This window comes from Marmota flaviventris, chromosome X, assembly GCF_047511675.1.
Source record: "Marmota flaviventris isolate mMarFla1 chromosome X, mMarFla1.hap1, whole genome shotgun sequence".
NCBI lineage: Eukaryota > Metazoa > Chordata > Mammalia > Rodentia > Sciuridae > Marmota > Marmota flaviventris.
This window is the reverse complement of record NC_092518.1, coordinates 134,681,751-134,702,121: the sequence shown is the minus strand read 5'-3', so window position 1 is coordinate 134,702,121 and position 20,371 is coordinate 134,681,751. Positions and strand designations below refer to the sequence as shown.

Here is a 20,371-nt window from a genome sequence, read left to right as displayed (position 1 = left end):
ATTACATGTGTTCTCAAAAGCCGCTTTTAAATTTTTCTGTACAGTCAATATTTCAGTTTGGTTCTTTTTAATAGTTTTTTATTTCTTTATTAAACTTCTCATTTTGTTCATATATTCCTGATTTTCTTAATTATCTGTGTTCTCTAGTCTCCTATATCGTCAAATTAATTCTTCTTTTTTTTTGCTGGTACTTGGGATTGATCCCAGGACTGTGATCATGTAAGCAAGACAAACAAGCACTTTCTCACTGAGCTACATCCCCCAGCCCCTCACTGAACTTCTTTGAACAATTATCTTGAATTCTTTGTTAAAAATTTCATAGAGAGGCTGGAGTTGTGACTCAGTGGTAGAGCGCTTGTCTAGCACTCATGAGGCACTGGTTTCAATCCTCAGCACCACATAAAAAAGCAAAAATGAAATAAAGATATTATGTCCACCTACAACTAAAAAAATGAATATTAAAAAATAATTCATGGATTTTCATTTTGTTAGCACTGATTACTGGAGTTTTATTAGTTTCCTTTGATGGTACTATGTTTGCCACATTCTTTATGATCTATATAGCCTTGTAGTGATACATGTGCATTTGGATGGTTTCTTCTGAATCTACAGTAGGACCCTCAAACAGTAGGCCTGTTACTAGGACTATACCTCCTGCTGGGTCCCTAAATAAATAGAACTGCCTGTGGACCATGGTGGAGCAGATCTGGAACTGAATCACAGTACTGCTTCAGGGTCCCCTGATCAGCAGGCCTGTTTTTAGGGAAACAAATGAATATGACTCCCACTAGGTCTATGTATAGACAGAATTTCCTCCAGACTGTAGTAACACCAATACTGGAGCTGGGTCACAACACTGATTCTGGGTCCATGTTCAGGTCCACTTCACAGGCCTTTTTCTGGGGGCATGGACTAACATAGCTTCCACCAGTTTCCTGGGCAAGCAGAAGTACCTTCACACTATAGTAGTACATGGCTAGAGCTGAGTCACAGGTCTGTTTGAAAGTCCACAATAGGTGGGCCTCTGTACTAGTCCATTTTCTGTTATTATCACAAAATGCCAGAAGCTACAAACTTTATAAATAAAATACTTTATTTAGCTCATAGTTCTGGAGGTTCAGTGGCCTGGCTTATCTCTGATGACCAAAATTACGAATAGCATCACAGTAGTAGGAGTGGTATATGAGAGGTAAAGATGTGACAATATGAGAAACCAGTGAATAATTCAGGGGCCAGGCTTGTTCAGCCATAATAACTCAGCCTTGTGAGAATAACAGGGATCTCATGAAAACTACCTTAATCCCTTCCAAAAGCAATGACCCCAGTGACTTCCCACTAGGCTCCCACTCTAAAAGACTCTGCCACTTCTTAGTATCACCACACTAGGGACCAAGCTTCCAACACATGAACCCTTGGGACAAACCACTTCCAAACCCTAGACACATTTACTTGGGAATGCCAGTGGAAGATGACCCTACCAGGTCCCTGAGTGAATGGAACTTGTGTCAAGACCACACACAAGTGGGGCTGAACCTCAATCCACAGGGGTTAGCCTGCTTCTGAGTTTGTAGCCAAGACTGTAGTTGGCAAGCTTGCCACCAAGATGAAGGTCTGCCTTATAAAAGGAGCCATACTTGGTTTGGGGCTAAATGTGGCTCTTTAACCTTTACCTGATTCCCAAGACTCCCACAAAGGTACTTTTATCCACAGATAAGTGCCACATCATTGTTCCTTTGTGGGGAATGACAATTAAGGACCTCCTGTTCTACCAACTTACTGATGTAACTCTCCTGATAATGCATGTCTTTTTGCTCCCAGTTGATACCATGTTGGAGTACAAAACCATAAATGGCTTTCTCAACTTCTTTTATGAGTCTTTTACAGAGACCCAAGGTAGAAAATGGCTTCATTGTCCCCAGAGAAGACCTAATCTTGTTCCATTCTTCTTCCTGATGCTTTTCTCCTTCATGTATATTATCCTAACATCTGTCTAGACAGCCTTGTATTTTTTTTTTTTTTTTTTGGTACTGGGGATTGAACTCAGGGACACTTGGCCACTGAGCCACATCCCCAGCCCTATTTTGTATTTTATTTAGAGACAGGGTCTCACTGAGTTGCTTAGCGCCTTGCCATTGCTGAGGCTGGCTTTGAACCCACGGTCCTCCTGTCTCAGTCTCCTGAGCTGCTGGGATTACAGACATGTGCCACTGTGCCCTGCTACCAGCCTTGTTTTAATATATTTGATAGTATTGACAGATGTACAAGGCAAAGTTAGAAGAAAGATGTCAATTGGAGGAACTGCTTTTCACTTTGTATTCACTTTCCATGTATTTGTGATAATCTCTCCCAATAGGTTTTCTTTGGCAATGTGGATTCATCTGGGATAAAACACAATATTTTTAATCCTCCAATTATTGCTCGGTACATTCGTTTGCACCCAACTCATTATAGCATCCGCAGCACTCTTCGTATGGAGTTGATAGGCTGTGATTTAAACAGTAAGTGCCAAGTCATCTCGTATCCTTTCCTTTCCCAGCCCTAGGTAGGATGACTAACTGTTCTTGTTATCCTGAGACTAAAAGGAGGGGTTCTCTGTCAGGAAACAGAACTATCAGTAATAAAACCAGCACTGTCCTAAGAAAACCCAGGAATTTGTTACCCTAACCATGGGATTTCCCCCCACAGTAACCACCTCCTGTAATTCTGTTAATAAGGAAACTCAATGCCAAACAGCTAAAGAGAACTGTCCAGAAAACAGGAACATGCTAACAATAAGGGAATTTGTGCAAAAGCTAATGCCTGGGAAATGATTATGATGATAGTGGCCCTAGATATTAGAGGTAGTCCAATGGAACCTAGGCTGCAGCCTGTCTTTGTGATAACATTCTCCTTTGACTTCTTTGAGGTTGCAGCATACCATTGGGAATGGAGAATAAACTAATATCAGATGCACAGATTACTGCCTCATCCTACTTTACCAATATGTTTGCCACTTGGTCTCCTTCACAAGCCCGGCTTCACCTTCAGGGAAGGACTAATGCTTGGAGACCTCAGGTAAAAGGAAACATATCTACCTTTTAACTGATATAGAGCAAGGCGTAGGAGTTGGGAAAACTGGTGGAAATGCTTGATTGTTCAAATATTGTTCCTAAAAAGTATCTAGGAAGGTTGATTATGGGCAGACACCCCTACAGGCATGTAATGGATGTGGTACATGATTTCACATAGATGCATTGGGGAGAGATGATCCTTAATTGGACCTCCTGGAAGAAGAATCTGTATCCAGTACTAGGCTAATATCTTTTAAAAAAAGTCGAGCTGGGGTTGTGGCTCAGTGGTAGAGTGCTTGCCTAGTATGTGTGAAGCACTAGGTTTGATTCTCAGAACCACATTAAACAATAGATAAATAATAAAATGAAGACATTGTGTCCATCTATAAGTAAAAATATTAAAAATACAAGTAGCTAAAGTCTAGTTTTACAGATAAATATCAACAATTAGCTTTCTTTCCAGGTTTCTGAATACATCAAAGGAAAAGTTTATAGTCCTATGTACTTCATTGGGAAAAAAAAAAAAAAAAAATATATATATATATATATATATATTTTTTTTTTTTTTTTTTTCCTGAGCCACCCAGTTCAGTCACTGAGTTGAGAGTGTGTGCATGTACTGGGGATTGAACCCAGGGCCTTGTGCATGTGAGGCAAGCACTTTATCAACTGAGCTATATCCCCAGCCCTACTTAGTTCCTTTTTTGGGGGAGGGAATAGAATTGTCTCTGCTCCTCCAGGGATTTATTTTAAACAAAATAGTTTGCATACTACACTGCCAAACTTTTATACTCTAGTCAGTCTACATATGGCTTTTTTTAATATTTATTTTTTAGTTGTAGTTGGACACAATACCTTTATTTTATTGTTTATATGTGGTGCTGAGAATTGAACCCAGGGCCTCGCACATGCTAGGTGAGCACTTTACCGCTGAGCCACAATCCCAGCCCCTATATATGGCTTTTATATTCATTCAGAATTTACTGAGCACTTATTAAGTAGATGACCCTGACGACACAGGGATTAGTAAGAAAAATTTTGGCTCTCAAGTTTCTTAGTCAAATAAGGGAGACCGATAAACTATAAGATGTAGAGTGGTAAGCGCTGGATAAGGCTAAAAAAGAAATTTGTGGATTTCTGGAAGCAAATGATAACCAATAGAATACTAGTACAGTATCACCTTCTTTAGGTAAATAATCCAAAAGAGTGGCTGCAAGTGGACTTCCAGAAGACAATGAAAGTCACAGGAATAATCACACAAGGAGTGAAATCTCTTCTTACCAGCATGTTTGTGAAGGAGTTCCTTATCTCCAGCAGTCAAGATGGCCATCACTGGACTCTCTTTTTACAGAATGGCAAAGTAAAGGTATGGTGTTCTCACAAGAAAAACAGAAAACCTCTCCTAGAGCTTGACATTTAGATATATGACCAGGTTTATATGTGGCTAAAATTTCAGGGTAAAATTACTCAGTACCTATAATAACAGGATGCTATAAGGGGTATTGTAGGAGAATACAGTGACTCTTAGAAAGAAAAATTTCAACGAAAGGAAGTGTAGAGCCAAGAATTGATTTTTCTTGTTGGGGTTGACATCAACCAGGATGATGACAAGAATCAGAGGACTAAACAATGAGAGCTATTTAGGAAATTCTTAATTATGCCTGTATACTCATCAGCAACCTACATTTCCAAGCCTTATTGACATTTAAGTTTAGTGATCCAGATGGTCTTCAATTTTGATATGGATTTGCTTAATAAGTCAACACACGCTCGTAAGCATGAGAAAGTCTTACTATCCAGTGAGTAATGGAAAAAAGAACAGTTCATATCCGTGGTATTTTAAATATTCCTTTTTACTAAGAATTAACCATGATGTTATGTATTATTCATCTTTCTGTTACTATAAAAAATGTCTGAGTAATAAACTTTTAAAAATAAAAGGTTTAGAACATGTGACAACAGCTGAAAAGTCAGGATGGGGGTAAGTAGAATAAGGGATTCTAAAATTGTCATGTAGAAGATATAAGTGTTGATTAACATTAAACCTTGATAATTTGATGCAAATTACAATTATCAGGGTAACCAGGAAGAAATACAATATAAATGAAGTGTAGGATTCCCAAAAATGGGACTATAAAGGGATAAAATATACTCAATAAATCTAATGAAGTAAGCAAATAAAGAAACAAAATAGGCAGGAAAAATAGCAAGATAGGATGGCTGGTTTAAATCCAAAAGTAGCAGTAATTATTTATAACATGAATGAAGTAGATATTCCATTTAAGACATGACAATTGTCAGATTAATCAGAAGGAAAAAGCAATTCTATTCCTTTTATAAGAGACATATCTAAAACATTAGATATAGAAAAGTCAGGAAAATGAAGGTTAACCTAACTCACATTTCCTTTGAGTCTGACAATATATGTGACAAGCTGAAGAGTGTTGGGAATTTAAATAGGTAAATATGAATACACTTAGGGACTAAGTCTGGGAAAGCTGTGTTTGTGGGCAGCACAGGATATGCAAAATTGGCTCTGCTGCTCTACAATCTTTGGGAGGCTTCTGAGTTTCGGATTCCCAGCAGACATTGGCAGCTGCCAGGCCTTATGGGTGTGTCAATCTAATCCCTTCAGAGAAGATTCCACCCAGCAAAGTCCCTAAGGCCTGATTACACCTAAACCCTAAGCCCTAGCCCCAGGAACTCCCCTTATAGAACTCTGCAGCAACTCCACCCTGGAAGTGCACCAATCTGGTCTGTGGAGACAAGGCTCCAAATGACAGCACTTCCCACTCCATCGTACCTTATACTGGGGAGAAGGGAAGCTGATTTTCAGGCAGCCTCAGTCTTAGGCCACTCCAGCACCTTCCTATCACATTTTCTTTTTTCTTAATGAACTGTATTGTTACCATCTTTCAGAACTAATTGTTTTTTTTATAACTCATACCCTCACCAGTTTGTTGCAGTTATTAGTGCTGTGGATGAAATAGTTGACACCTGCTATTTGCTTTAATGCCAGATCTAGTTCATGGTTATTTGTTGTTTTTGCTGGTAGCAATTGTTAACCCTACCATTCCTGTTTTCATGGTAATTAGTATTGTATACGTTACAGTAGGTACCTAGTACTTATTTTAATGCTGTATATTGTTTGCATTGAGTGTTGCTATTATTTGTTTCCACCTTTTCTGTGAGGTGCTAGTAAATGACAGGGGCACTACAAGTTCACAAGGTAGAGACTTACCTACTGAACTAAACTCAGCCAAAAGACTGTGCACCTTGGTCCATATGAAAATTAATGACATTCATAGTTCAGCTATATTTTAATACAAAGAAGAGACAAAAGCCCAAACTCCTGACTAGGCTCCAAGTAGGAATGGCTAGGTGTTGCAGTAATTCACTTGCAGGTCAGCATGGGAAAAGAAAGAAGAAGCAGAGCAAGCAAAGCAGCAGCAGAAAAAAAGTCCTTTATTGTGTACAAGCAATCTTTTTATAGTATTGTGAACAAAGAAGGCAGCCTTCCAACAGCAATAAATCAGGTCTTTCAGCTAATTAAACATAGCATACAGAAGTTTTACTTTCTAATCAGAAGTGACCCGCTTCTCATGGCTAATCTATTCCCGGCCCGGAGTATGTTGAGCTCTGCTCTTTGTTAAGAACAGATAATAAAATTTTTCTCAGCGCCCTCCTAGCCCACTTGGCAGAACATCCCGTTTGCAGGCAAGTCCTCCCAAGGACAGCAGACACCTTGTTTTCAAGCATGTCCACAGTTACCTTATCTAAACCTTGAAGGAGCCTCTCGTTTGCAAGTAGGCCCTCCCAAGGACAGCAGACACCTCGTTTTCAAGCATGTCCGCTGTTACCTATCTATACCTTGACAGAATATCCTGTTTGCAGGCAGACTCCATCAAGGACAGTAATAGTAACGCAGTTACATCTGATTCTCTACACTAGGGATGGGTGGTCAGGTTCTACTTGTGTACGTGTATTACTACAGAAAAAAACAGAATTAATACTGACTAAGGATACCACACCTACAAAAAGTTTGGAAAAAACAGGGTAATCTGATACCTTCTAAAGTTCATCATTCATCAGCAACTGACCCCAAAGATATTGAAGTGAATGAATTATCAGATGAAGAATTCAAAATAATGATTATAAAAATGATCAGTGAATTCCAAGAGAACACAGAAAAACCCAACTGAATGAATTAAGGAAGTCAGTACAGGATATCAGTGAAAAATTCAATAAGGAGATAAACACATTGAAAAACAACCAAAAAAAAATCATGGAAATGAAGACACAATAAATAAAATAAAATGTTCTGTTTAAAGTCTCTTTTATAGAGAAGGCCTTGCTGAAGACAAAATGTCAGAGCTAAAAGAAAAAGTGGCCAACCGTGAACATTCAGACAGTATTAAAGAAAAATTTTCTAATAGTATATTGAATAATTTCTCTGTGTTTTCATCAAGCTCATTGAGTTCCCTTAAAACAGCTGTTTTCAATTCTCTGAGAGTTCTTTCATAGTGGTTACTAGTCAGTTGACTCCATTGTTCTGGGCCTAAGGTAAGGCAGAACATCATGGCAGAAGGACATGGCAGAGGAGTGCTACTCTGCTCATGTTGACCAGGGAGCAGAGAGAGAAAGGGTATATTCTAGGGAATGTCCCCAGTGACTCACCTTCTCCAACTGTGCCCTGTCTGCCTATAGTTACCACCCAGTTAGTCCATTCAAACTAGGGTGGACTAATTAGAGTATAGCTTTCATAATCCAGTCATTTCACCTGTGAATATCCTCGTATCAACAGAGGAGCTTTTGGGAGATATCTCATATCCAAAACATAAAAGAAGGCATTAATAGCACAGTGGATCAGACAAAAGAGATATTAGTAAGCTCCAAAACAGACTATTTGAAAATATAGAGTTGGGGGAGAAAAAAAGAATGAAGGGAATTGAAGAAAGATTACAGAAACTTTGGGAAACTCTTAAAAGAGCAATACTCAGGTTATTGAAGTTCAAGAGGGGCCTGAGAACATTAAAGGGGTTGAAAACATATGCAAAGAAATAATAACATAGCAGACCAACGATACAGAATAAAGACATGGAGACAAACCTACATAAATACAGTTATCTCACACTAGACAAAGGCACCATAAATATATATTGGAGGAAGGTAGCCTCTTCAACAAATGGCACTGGAAAATTAAAAATCCATATGTAGAAAAATGAAATTAGACCCCTATCTCTCACCCTGTGCAAAACTCAAAGTGGATCAGAGACTTAAGCACTAGAACAGAGACCCTGTGCGTAAATAGAAGAAAAAGTAGGCTCCAATCTTCATCATGTCAAATTAGGACATAACTTCCTTAACAAGATTCCTAAAGTGCAAGAAGTAAAATCAAGAATCAATAAATGGGATGGAAAGGACTTAAAAACAGCATATTACAGGACACAGCTACATCAATGTTTTTAGTAGCTCAATGCACAATAGCTAAACTGTGGAACCAACCTAGAAAGAAACTGTGGTATATATACACAATGGAATATTACTCAGCATTAAAGAGAGTAAAATCATGGCATTTTCAGGTAAATGGATGGAGTTGGATAAGATAATGCTAAGTGAAGTTAGCCAATCCCAAAAAAACAAATGCTGAATGTTTTCTCTAATAGGAGGCTGACTCATAATGGGGTTGGGGGGGTAGTATGGGAGGATTAGACAAACTCTAGATAGGGCATAGGGGAGGGAGGGGAAGGGAGATGACATGGGAGTAGAAAAGATGGTAGAATAAGATGGACATCATTACTCTAAGTTACATGTATGAAGACACGAATGGTATGAATATACTTTGGGTACAACCAGAGACATGAAAAATTGTGCTCTATATGTGTAATATGAACTATAATGTATTCCGCTGTCATATATAACCAGTTAGAATAAAAATCCATAAATAAATGGGATGGATTCAAACTAAAAAGATTCTCAGCAAAGAAAACAGTAAAATGAAGAGACCCTACAGAATGGGAGAAAATCTTTACCACACACACCTCAGGTAGAGCACTAATTTCCAGGATATATAAAGAACTCAAAAACTTAACACCAAAAAAATAAATAACCCAATCAATAAATGTCCCAAGGAACTGAACAGACACTTCTCAGAAGAAATACAATCGATCAACAAACATATGAAAAAATGTTCATCATCTCTAGCAATTAGACAAACGCAAATCAAAACTACTCTATGATTCCATCTCACTCCAGTCAGAATGGTAGTTATCAAGAATACAAGCAATAATAAGTGTTGGCGAGGATGTGGGGAGAAAGGCACACTCATACATTGCTGTTGAGACTGCAAATTGGTGCAACCACTATGGAAAGCAGTATAAAGATTCATCAGAAAACTTGGAATGGAACCACCATTTGACCCAGCCATCCCATTCCTTGGTCTATACCCAAAGGACTTAAAATCAGGATAATACAGTGACACAACCACATCAATTTTTATAGCAATTCACAAGAGCTTAACTATGGAACCAACCTAGATGCTCTTCAACAATGAATTGATAAAGAAAATGTGGTACATATACACAATGAAATATTACTCAGCCTTAAAGAAGAATAAAATTATGGCATTTGCAGAACTAGAGAATATCATGCTAAGTGAAATAAGACAATGAAATAAAACAGCTAAATGTTTTCTCTGATAACTGGATGCTGATCCATAGTAGGGCAGGGGTGTGTGGAATAATGAAGAAACTTTGGTTTGTTTAAAGAGGAGTCAGGGGAGGGGTGGGATTATGGGGATGACAAGGATGGTAGAAAGAGACAGACATTATCACCCTATATACATGTATGATCACACTACTGGAGTGACTCTGCCCCCCGTACATCTAGAGGAAGGAGAAGTTGTGCTCCATTTGTGTACAGTGTGTCAAGATACATTATACTGTCATATATAACTAATTAGAGCAAATTTAAGAAGTTTATAAAAGAGAGAAAGAAAAGGAAATAATAACATAAAACTTCCCAAACCTAGAGAAGAATACAAATATACAAGTACAAGAAGGTCAACAGTGATGAGTCAGATTTAACTCACCAAATCCATCCCAAGAAATAATCAAGCTCTTAAAGGTGAAATATAAAGAGAAGATTCTCAAGGTTTCAAGAGAAAAAAAAAACAAATAATATACAAGGTTTTACCAATTTGCCTGATAATAAACTTCTCAGTACACATATATTGGAAAAGAAGAAAGGCTGGAAAACAATGAGCTAAGGTATATTTCAAGAAACTGGGACAATAGCAAAGGAAAGAATAATCAAGGAAATAGCCAAGATTTAAAGTTAATAAAGTAAATATATATATATATATATATATATATATATATATATATATACACACACACACACACACACACACACACACACACACACACAATAAAGAAAATCAACAAAACCAAAGGTTGGTTCCTTGAAAATTGACAAACATCTGAGAACACTGATCAAGATTAAATAGTACAAATAGTCAATATCAGAAATAAAAGAGGAGACATCAATAAAGATCCTGAAGTAATAAATTGGTATTTATTAATCTTATAATGGTAAACTTGAAAATTTATAAAATTGATCATAGTAATTATAACTTTCTGAAGAATGAATAGAAAACCTTGAAACACCTATTACATTTGATGATTTCGATTGGTATTCAAATATCTTCCCACAAAGAAAACTCCAGATACAAATGGTATTCAAAATGTTCTACCAAAAATTCAAGAAAGAAATCATGTGAATTTCACAAAGATTCTTCCAAAAGATGGAAAAATATGAGACATTATTCAACTCTCTTATGATTTTAGCATAACCTTGACAACAGAATCCAGTGAGGACAATATTAGAAAGGAACGCAGTTGGCCTATATTATTCATGAACATTGTTAGTCAGCTTTTCACCTGAATTAAAGAACTTATAGGAAGGAAAAGGCTGGAGTGCTAATTTGGATCTGGAATGTCTTCCAAAGGCCCATGGGGAAAAGCCTTGGTCCACAGCTTGGTGTTACTAGAAAGTGGTGGAAACTTTAAGAGGTGGGGCCCCGTAGGAGGTATTTATATCACTGGGGGCATTGGGAACTTGCAAAGAGCTTCTCCCATTCCATAGGCTGTCTCTCCATGCTCTTGTTTCCTTTGCTGTGCAAAAGCTTTTCTGTTGATGCCATCCTGTTTATTAATTCTTAGTTTCATCTCCTGAGCTTTAGGCATCTTACTGAAGAAATTGATACCTGTGTGTTGGAGTGTTCATGCTGTGTTTTTGTCTACCAGGTGCATAGTTTCTGATCTAATTCCTAGGCCTTTGATACACTGTCAGTTGACTTTTATGTATGGTGAGAAAAAGAGATCTAGTTTCATTCTTCTATATATGAATATCTGGTTTTCCCAACACCATTTGTTAAAAAGATTTTCTTGTCTAGTGAGTATTTTTGGTACCTTTGGCATCAATCAGATGACTGTAAGGATGTGGGTTTGTCTCTTGTCTTGTATTTCATCCCATTGGTCTTCATGTCTGTTATTGTGATAACACAGTGCCGTTTTTGTTACTATAGCTCTGCAGTATAATTTGAGACCACATATTGGGACTCTTCCAGCACCATTCTTCTTGCTCAGAATTGTTTTGGATATTCTGGGTCTCTAGTTCTTCTGAATGAATTTTAGGACAGTTTTTTTTTTTCTATTCTGTAAAGAATATAGATGGAGGTCACACTGGATCTATATATTACTTTTGGTAGTATGGTCATTTGGACAATATTAATTCTGCCTATGTAAGAACATAGGAGATATTTCTATTTTCTAGTGTCTTCTTTAATTCCTTTTTTCAGTGTTCTATAATTTTCATTGTAGAGATCTTTCACCTCCTTGGTTGGACTCATTTGTAGGTATTTTTGAGGCTATTGTGAATGGAATTATTTTCCTGATCTCTTTCAGCAAATTCATTATTGGTGAATTGAAAACCTATTGTTTTTTATATGTTGCTTTGTACTATCCTGCTACTCTGATGAATTTATTAGCTGTAGCAGTCTTCTGGTGGAGTTTTTGGCTCTTTTAACTATAGGATCATACCCTCTGCAAGTAGTGATAATTGGACATCTCCCTTTCCTGTTTATATCCCTTTTATTTCATTCTGATGGCTGTGGCTAAAATTTCAAGTTCTATAATCAATAGGAATGATGAGAGTGGACATCCTTGTCTTGCTCCTGATTTTAGAGGAAATGCTTTCAGTTTTTCCCCATTCACTATGATGTTAGCTTTGGGTTAGTCATATATAGCCTTTATGTTGTTGAGGTAAGTTCGTTTCGAGTTCATATACCTTGTCTTCAGTGCCTAAAATCCTGTTTTCTATGTGAACTAATGTATTGATGAGACTTTCAATTGAATTTTTATTTGATTCATTCTGTCTTTCATTTCCAGAATTTCAGTTTGGTTCTTTTTTTTTAGAATCTTTATCTCTTTATTAAAATGCTCTCACTTCCTGTATTTTCTCTCTCAGTTCATTCCTTTTTTCCCCCCAGTTCATTGATCACTTTAACCATTAGCTTTTTTAATTCTTTGGAATTTGTTGAGGGGTTATAGGCTTCAATTAATACTAAGTCTCAGGCTAGGAATATATCTTTGCTTTCATATATCTAATCTGCATCACCAAAGTGTTAATTCCAACTACTAGTAATTCATTGAAAGGACACATTTACTGCTAGTAACCATGGTTATTTATGATCAAACCAGATATCAACATATACTATACAAGTTATTGTTACTGATGTCAACAACTCTGTTGAGAGGAACATCAGTGAGAGTTCATTTAGAACCAGATGAGGTTAAGAATTAATGAAAGTATACTAAATTGCAATGGAAGAAGGGATACAAATAGAAAAACTAAAACATAAAGAAAATGGAGTGAAAAAATGAAAAGGTAGAGGAGAGAAGGGAGAAAGAAGTTAAAATGTGGTGAGTATAAACGATGAAGGAGAGGGTAAGGGAATGGAGATGGAAGAGAATAGAGGTATTGAGAGAATATTCAATTAATTGACAAAATACATAAAATTAAGTATAGTTTTTAAAAAACATGAATTGTGGGGGGACACTAGGAATTGGTTAATATGCAGTTGATGCAATATCTGTCCTATACAAATGTGGTTTTTTGTTTTGTTTTCTTGCTGAGGTTTTTGAAATAGAAGTATTTAATTTTAGAATCTACTAGGAGGAAACTTTTATATTGCAGGGTTCCTGGTACTTATTTGTCCTCAACTCTGACCCAAACTAGTTGAATTTGTTAGGATAGTCTGTACCTTGAGCTTCATGCTCTCCTTGCCTTACAGACTCTATGGTACCTCTCCTTCTGAGACCCTCAGTCCCTCAACTGGGTGTGCTGGGGGAAGGTATGTAGGATTCTAAGCTGATACTCCAGCCCCTTCTGGGATTGGATAAAGTGGATTGAGAGACCTTATTTTCCATCTGACCCTGATCATCCCAGTCTGTCCACCCCATGAGTCACAGTACTTATGCCAGACTTCAGACCTTCAGATGCTAATGAATGTGTCCTTTGCTCTTCTCTGCTCTGGAGGCTGAAATGAATCTGGTGCTATGGCTACCCTGACTACCTCCCCAGTCTCTGTTACAGTCTCTTGTTATAGATCCACATCAACTCAAGGCATTAGCCCTTACAAACCCAGGGAATATTAGAGCCTCAGTGGCTGATTGGGTATTCAAAACACAAGTGTACCAAAAAACATTAAAAAAATTTAAAAAAGAAAGTGATAAAAAAATAAAGAGTACAATATGAAAAACAAAGGTAACCTGAAGCAACTTTTAGTCTGCTACTTAGAAACTCCAAACAAAGGGTCTTTTTAAGCTATCTTTATCCATGTATGTTGGGTGCCAGCTGGGCTTTCTCCAGCTGGTTCAGCCTGCTATTTCTGAGTTTGTTTACTCTCTGATTGCAACTGTGCCGGAGAGTGGCATCTGCCTATCTTAATAGAAAAATTCTTTTGTCTTATTGGAGGGGTGTTTCCCCTCCCCCACCTAGCCACTGCTTACCAGATGCTGCCACCTTCTGTTGCTTTTATGAATTATACTTCTATTCTAGAAAAAAACATCTTTGGTTTTCACCTGATTGCTAGTTCTCTGGGTTGCCTACTGGTGTTTTCCTACAGTCTTCATACCTCAGTTTGCTGCTGCAGAATTACTGTTTCAATTCACTGTTGGAGGCCTGTTACAATACTATGGATTTCTCTGATCTGCCATCTTTGATCCTCTCAACATCTGTTCTTATTTTTAAAAATTAATAAACTAAAAATAAAGAAAAATTAGAAGAATTAACAGAAGAAAAATTATTTGATCAGATAAAACAATATTGTATTTTATGGTGAAACACAGAAAGATTTGTCTTGGAGACTGAGACTAAGACCAGGATGCCCATAGTACCAGTTATCTGTTTTATTTCTGAATAACAAACTACCCCAAAAATGCTTATAATTTTGTGGATCAGGAGATTCTGAAGGATTTGGCTGGCTCTTCCTATAACTTTTATTTCTTTTTCTTACTGTACTGCTTAGACCATCCAATATTGTTTTTTACAAAACTGTATATATCAGATTAAAGATGACTATGAATTATTGTACACTGTCTTGGTTTGTCTCTGATCCATGTAGTATCAGTGGGGATGGATGGATGGATCCACTTCTTTACTCATATGTCTAGTGCCTTGGTTTTCCTTGACCTTTCTAACCACATGGTATCTTATCCTTTTGACCCTTAGCCACATGTCTTTATTCTCTTACAACATCTTAGAATTGTCTGTCTTCTTACATAAGAACTAGATTCCAAGACATCAGCATGGAAGCTTCCAGTGCATTTTAAAGATCAGGCCCAGAACTAATCTAGTATCACTTCTGTCATACTCCAATGATTCAGAGAGCCAATGGCCAGCCCAAATTTAGAATGAAACCAAATAGACACACTTTTCCACAAGAGGAGTATTAAAGAATTCATACTAGTCCTTAATCTGCCATATCCACTTTTGTTAAAAATATGTATTGGATTCCCTAAGCAGTACAGTGAGGTAGGTAAAAGAAACAAAATGTGTAGAAAAGATAAAACAAATGTATTATATGTAGAAGATATGGTGGCATTCAGAGAAAATCCCAAAGAATCTATATATAAATCATTAGAATCAAAGGAATTTTCCAAGCTCATTGAAAACAAAATAAACACAAAAAATAATTGTATTTATATATGCCAGAACCAAATAGTTGGGAAAAATAGTTTAACATAGCATATAAAAATTGCAAGTACTGAATTGTCCATTCCTGTCAGATGCTGACAGCTACCTAAATATTTCACGTCTTCAAAAACCACACACACACACACACTTTAAAATTTGGAATAAACTCACCCATAACTCACCTACAGAATAAGAAGAAGCCAAAGAATACTGTGAGTGTCCATTTATAAGTAGGAAATAAATTTTCTAAAGGTAACAGACCTGGCTTCAGAGTTTGCTCTTGAGAGAGCCTAGCAGAGACTGCAAAAAAGAGGAGAGGTCATTATGGGGCCTAGTAATGGTAGGACAAGATAAAATCACTTCTAAAAAGAAAAATTCGTCTTCTGAGTGATTAAATTCTCTGAGACCTGCATTGGTTTCTGGAGAACTATAAGGAAAGGGAGTGAAAATATATGGGACTAGAGATGCTGAATGAAAGAAATGGTGGACATTAAGTCTCCTATAAAACAGAAATGGGTTACTAAATCACATGACACACAAACCTCTTCCACTCCCATTTATTAAATAAATTGTAGCAGTCAGTAGAGAGTACTTCTGGATTAAGAAACCTAGTAAGCTTCCCAAACCTCTTACCTTTGCCTACATAAAATCACCTTTTATTGTTGAAACAAGAAAACAGAAGGGATTTGTAAATGAACAGAAAAGTGTATATGAGATAGCTTGTATTACTGTATTGCTCTTGACTTTTTACTTCCTCTTTTCTTACAAAAACCTCACTGGCTTTGGGCAGAGCCATATGACTCAACTTGACCAGTAAGTAGCATGTGAGTGGACATGACAAATGCTTTAAATGTGATGGTATGTTTCACTCAGTCCCTCATGCCAAACTTTGGGTCTCTAGACCTATGAGAGAATAAACTTGTTTTTCAGCCACAAAGTTTGTGATACTTTGTTGTAACTGCCTTAGAAAATTAATGCAAGTATATAGGAAATATTAGAGTTGAATTAAAAGTGTCAATAAGAGTTGTAGAATTTATAAAAAGTTGTTCTGGCACTGTCTCCTGAAAGAACCTAGCAAAAATAACACCACAGTAGCAATGAACATGCTATGCTCAGATCTTGGTCTCTATCATTTCCCAGTAAAAAGGAATCTGGGCTTCCTTGAGAAGTGACTGATTCCAAGGCTAGAGCAAAGAAACTGCCATGTGATCTTGGAAAATCTTGATGTACCAGAATGCAAAGTAGCACTCAAAGACAAATGGGGCCCATGTGAAAAGAACACAGCAGCTGACTTGAAGGGCTTCTTATTGGTCAAATTTGAAGCAATTTGAGCATCAAAAAGAATAATGGTTGTAACAGACTACAGCAGTCATAGTAAAGAAAGAATCCAAGACTCCATAATTATGTTAAAAATAATAAAGGAGGCCAGGTATGGGAATACACTTGTAGTCCCAGTGACTTGGAAGGCTTGAAGCAGGAGGATTTCAAGTTCAAGACCAGCCTCAGCAACTTAGTGAGATCCTGTCTCAAAATAAAAAATAAAAGGGGCTAGAGTTGTAACTTAGTATTAGAGCACTTGCTTAGCATGAGTAAAGGCATGAGTTTGACCCCCAGTACCACATACACAAAACTAAATAAATAAAGGAGGAGAGGGAACATTTCTTCAGAAAATGATTTCAACTAATAAATGTAGGACAAATGACAAAATTAGAAGTGGAATTTGCAACTATTGATATGCTTGTAAGGAAATTTATTGGATGGTAAAACTATTGAATGAAAGCTTGTTGGGGAACAGAACATTCACACAGTTTCAAAGTTTACCCCACAGAATGTTTCTGAGGAAAGGGAAATTGTTACCTAAATTTATAATAGAGAGATTGGGTGGATACCATTTTAACCAAGACAGAGAAAATAATCAATAGGTCTCTAATATGTAAATTCCACAGAGGAAACAAATATGATTTTGAGATTTAGAATAAGCAGGAATCTTATTTTGATGAGAAAGAGCTCTCTCAAGGTGTGTCATTTAAACAGAAACACAAAGGATAAAAAATAAGGGATAAAGGAAGGAGAAACAGAGGTATATAACCTTTCCCAACAGAGAGAATCATATATACAAAAGCTCTCTTGTTAAAAAAGGAGCTGGCATGGTCCAGGAGATCAGTGATGCAGTGAAATGGGAAATCCAATTGTTAATGAGATAAGAGACTGGGCAGGGGCCCTATTGTGCAGGACTTGGAGACCACAATTAAAAAGTTTGGTTATTTTTTTAAGTGATATGGAAGGATTTAATCAGGAATATGGCATTTCCAGAATCATATTGAGAAGATTCTTCTGGCTGCCACCTAAGGGGGCTAGGTTGAGTAGACCAAATAATTCAGCATCTCTAGGAAAGGAGCTTTCCAGTAAGCATCTAGGGTTGGGAACATAGAGGAAAAATGTAGCTAAAGTAAAGTAGAGGGCCTCGATGTCCTTTGTTTTGATAACTAACCTCTTCATAGGATCAGTATTATTTCATGCCCCATTTACTACAAAACAGTCCACAAGTAGAGCAGCTGCTAGCCAAGTGAAAGCACTCCATTGCTAAGAGTGGTGTAGCAGGTTTCTGTGTCCTTCCAGCAATGCCCTGCCTGCCTGCATGATGTGAGCAGTGACTGCATGAGGCTGTGACTTGCTCTCTCCCTCTCTCTCCCCCTCTCTCCCCCCTCTCTCCCCCTCTCTCTCCCCCTCTCTCTCCCCCTCTCTGACTTTAGTGCCCCAGGTCTGCCCTCACGTTGTACTTTTTTCCTACCATTTTGTTCTGATTTCCTCTGTGGGATTAGTGTTTTTATCTGTACTGCAGGACACTGAGAAAAACATTTTAAACCACATTTGCCAGGAAAAGTCCCTTCCTGCTTGGAATGTGAAGTGAAACACAACACAGTTTGCAGAGATAGAGCAGGCAGGATGATTACAGAGAAATGTCCTTCTAGCAGCCCCAGGGAGCTGGAGCCCTTTGGTTGCTATTTCACCACTTCTTTCCCCTTACCTTGGCCCACAAAGTCCCTTGTTTGCACAGAGACTATCTCTGCAGATCTTCTGGATAACATCTAATCTGGTTGTCCTCACAAGAGCACGTACTGGGATGAGAAGTCACCTGTTTATACGGGGTTCTTGTTTTCCAAGACTCTTGCTTATTCTCTGCATTTGCCTGGGGTCTCTACCCTAAGATTACTATGGAACCCCCACACACCAAAACCACCCCACAGCATTTCAGAGTTGCTATGAATTATACTTTTCAATATTCACACTTTCATTTTCCCAAACATCTGCTGGCTCATAGGTGGGCTTACCTCCAAAGTCCCAGTGTGGCAAGGTGTCTTGAGTCTGGATTCACTTCCCTCTTCTTCTCCCTTCTGTATCCCTCCCTCTGGCCATCAAATTGTTTGCCTTGCTATGCTGCTTTTTCTATCATTCTAAAGTTGCTACCAACACATGTGAAAACAGCTTATCTGAGAAGTAACACTAGCTACCATTTATTGAGTGCTTACTGCATACTCCTTTTGCAGTGGCAAATGCACTAAGAAGTCAGCTGGCTGAGGCCTGCCTCCAGTCTTCTGATGGCTTGATCATACATGCTGTGTATGACCCTCAGCAAAGCATTAAATTTCACTGAGATTTGGGAGATTGAGAACATTTCAAATATAAGGCATAACTAGAGCAAAAGCCCTCACAGCAGACAATCAGGATGTTCTTTTTTTAAAAAAAAAATTTAGTTGTAAATGGACACAATACCTTTATTTTATTTATTAATGTGGTGCTAGGGATTAAACCCAGTACCCCACACATGAGAGGCAAGCGCTCTACCACCAAGCCACAACCCCAGCCCCAATCAGGATGCTCTTACTTGTGCACATCACATACTTTCCCTGGCCCACATTCATGCAACAGAGTCATCTAGTCACTTCCCAGGGTTCAATTGGAAGTGACAATAATTCCTGTGCTTTGTGGTAGGCATTATTGTGGATGCCAAGAAGGATAAGGGCCATGTTAGAAAAGGAAATATGGGTGAGAGACTGAGTAGGAGGATAATGGCCTTGAGGAGGAGTGGTATAAACATTGTAATTGTTTTCTTGTCACACAACTAATAAATGCTGTCTTTCCTCTTTCAGATTTTTCAGGGAAATCAAGACTCCTTCACACCTGTGGTGAACTCTCTAGACCCACCATTACTGACTCGCTACCTTAGAATTCACCCCCAGAGTTGGACACACCAGATTGCCCTGAGGTTGGAGGTTCTGGGATGTGAGGCCCAGCAGGTCTACTGAGGGGCTCATGACAGTCCCTGTTGGTCCCCTCTCTTCCCTTGTTAGCTCCAAGACAATTTATAACTTAAGGCCAATATCCCTCTCAGGCTTCTGGGTTACATACTACCCTACACTGTCTATGGTTTCATTATTTTTCTATGAATTTAAACTATACAGTCCTACTAGATATGCCCTGAAGCCATTTGTATGAAGACATGTAAGTGGCAAATAACTCAGAAAACCCAAGAAAGCTGAATCCAAGACTAAGAAACAACTAGATTTACACTATAGAATCCTCAAAAAGGTTGTGGGGAAAGCAGTCTGTGACTTTGAGTAATTCTTGAAATCAAGGTAAATGTTAATGTTAAACCTAAAAAAAACTATTTGAGAAACTGTCTGGATTGTTTGAGAAGTAGTTTAATCCTACTCAGCACTACCAGAAGCCTGGAGTTTGATCTTTTGGGGAAGGATCAATGAACTGGAAGATACCAGACATGACTCAGAGGTCCCAGAAGATTACAGAGCCTGCTCTCACCCCTGGAAGATCATGGCCAAGTACCAAGTTGGGACAGGTTACGAAGTCTGAATCCCTTATCTCAAGGAAGGTCAAGTCTGAGGTACAAATTATGCACCAGTGAACTCCATGAAATCAAGCTAAAGCTGCATATCATCTGAAATCAAAATTTTTTGTAGTTCTTTCCTTTGTCCTTCCTGCATTCTCTTACAGTTTTCTTCTGAGCACATGCCTTCAATAAATACATGCACTGGAATCTTCAT

At 37.9% G+C, this 20,371-nt stretch overlaps 1 protein-coding gene across 7 annotated transcripts in view; it reads left to right on the top strand.

The window, feature by feature from the left end:
• Positions 1 to 20,364, top strand: part of F8 (coagulation factor VIII) — a 98,356-nt gene extending 77,992 nt beyond the window's left edge. For 4 of the 7 annotated variants that reach the window (XM_071606536.1, XM_027923009.2, XM_071606538.1 and 1 more), the window contains 4 exons: positions 2,354 to 2,498; positions 2,906 to 3,054; positions 4,240 to 4,416; positions 19,460 to 20,364. In XM_071606536.1, the coding sequence (XP_071462637.1) occupies positions 2,354 to 2,498; positions 2,906 to 3,054; positions 4,240 to 4,416; positions 19,460 to 19,615 (627 nt within the window). In that variant the 3' untranslated portion in view covers positions 19,616 to 20,364. Of the gene's footprint in view, positions 1 to 2,353; positions 2,499 to 2,905; positions 3,055 to 4,239; positions 4,417 to 19,459 lie in introns of those variants that run through there. The other 3 variants (XR_011705694.1, XR_011705693.1, XM_071606537.1) reach the window with 3 other exon arrangements.
• The last annotated feature ends 7 nt before the right edge of the window (positions 20,365 to 20,371 follow it).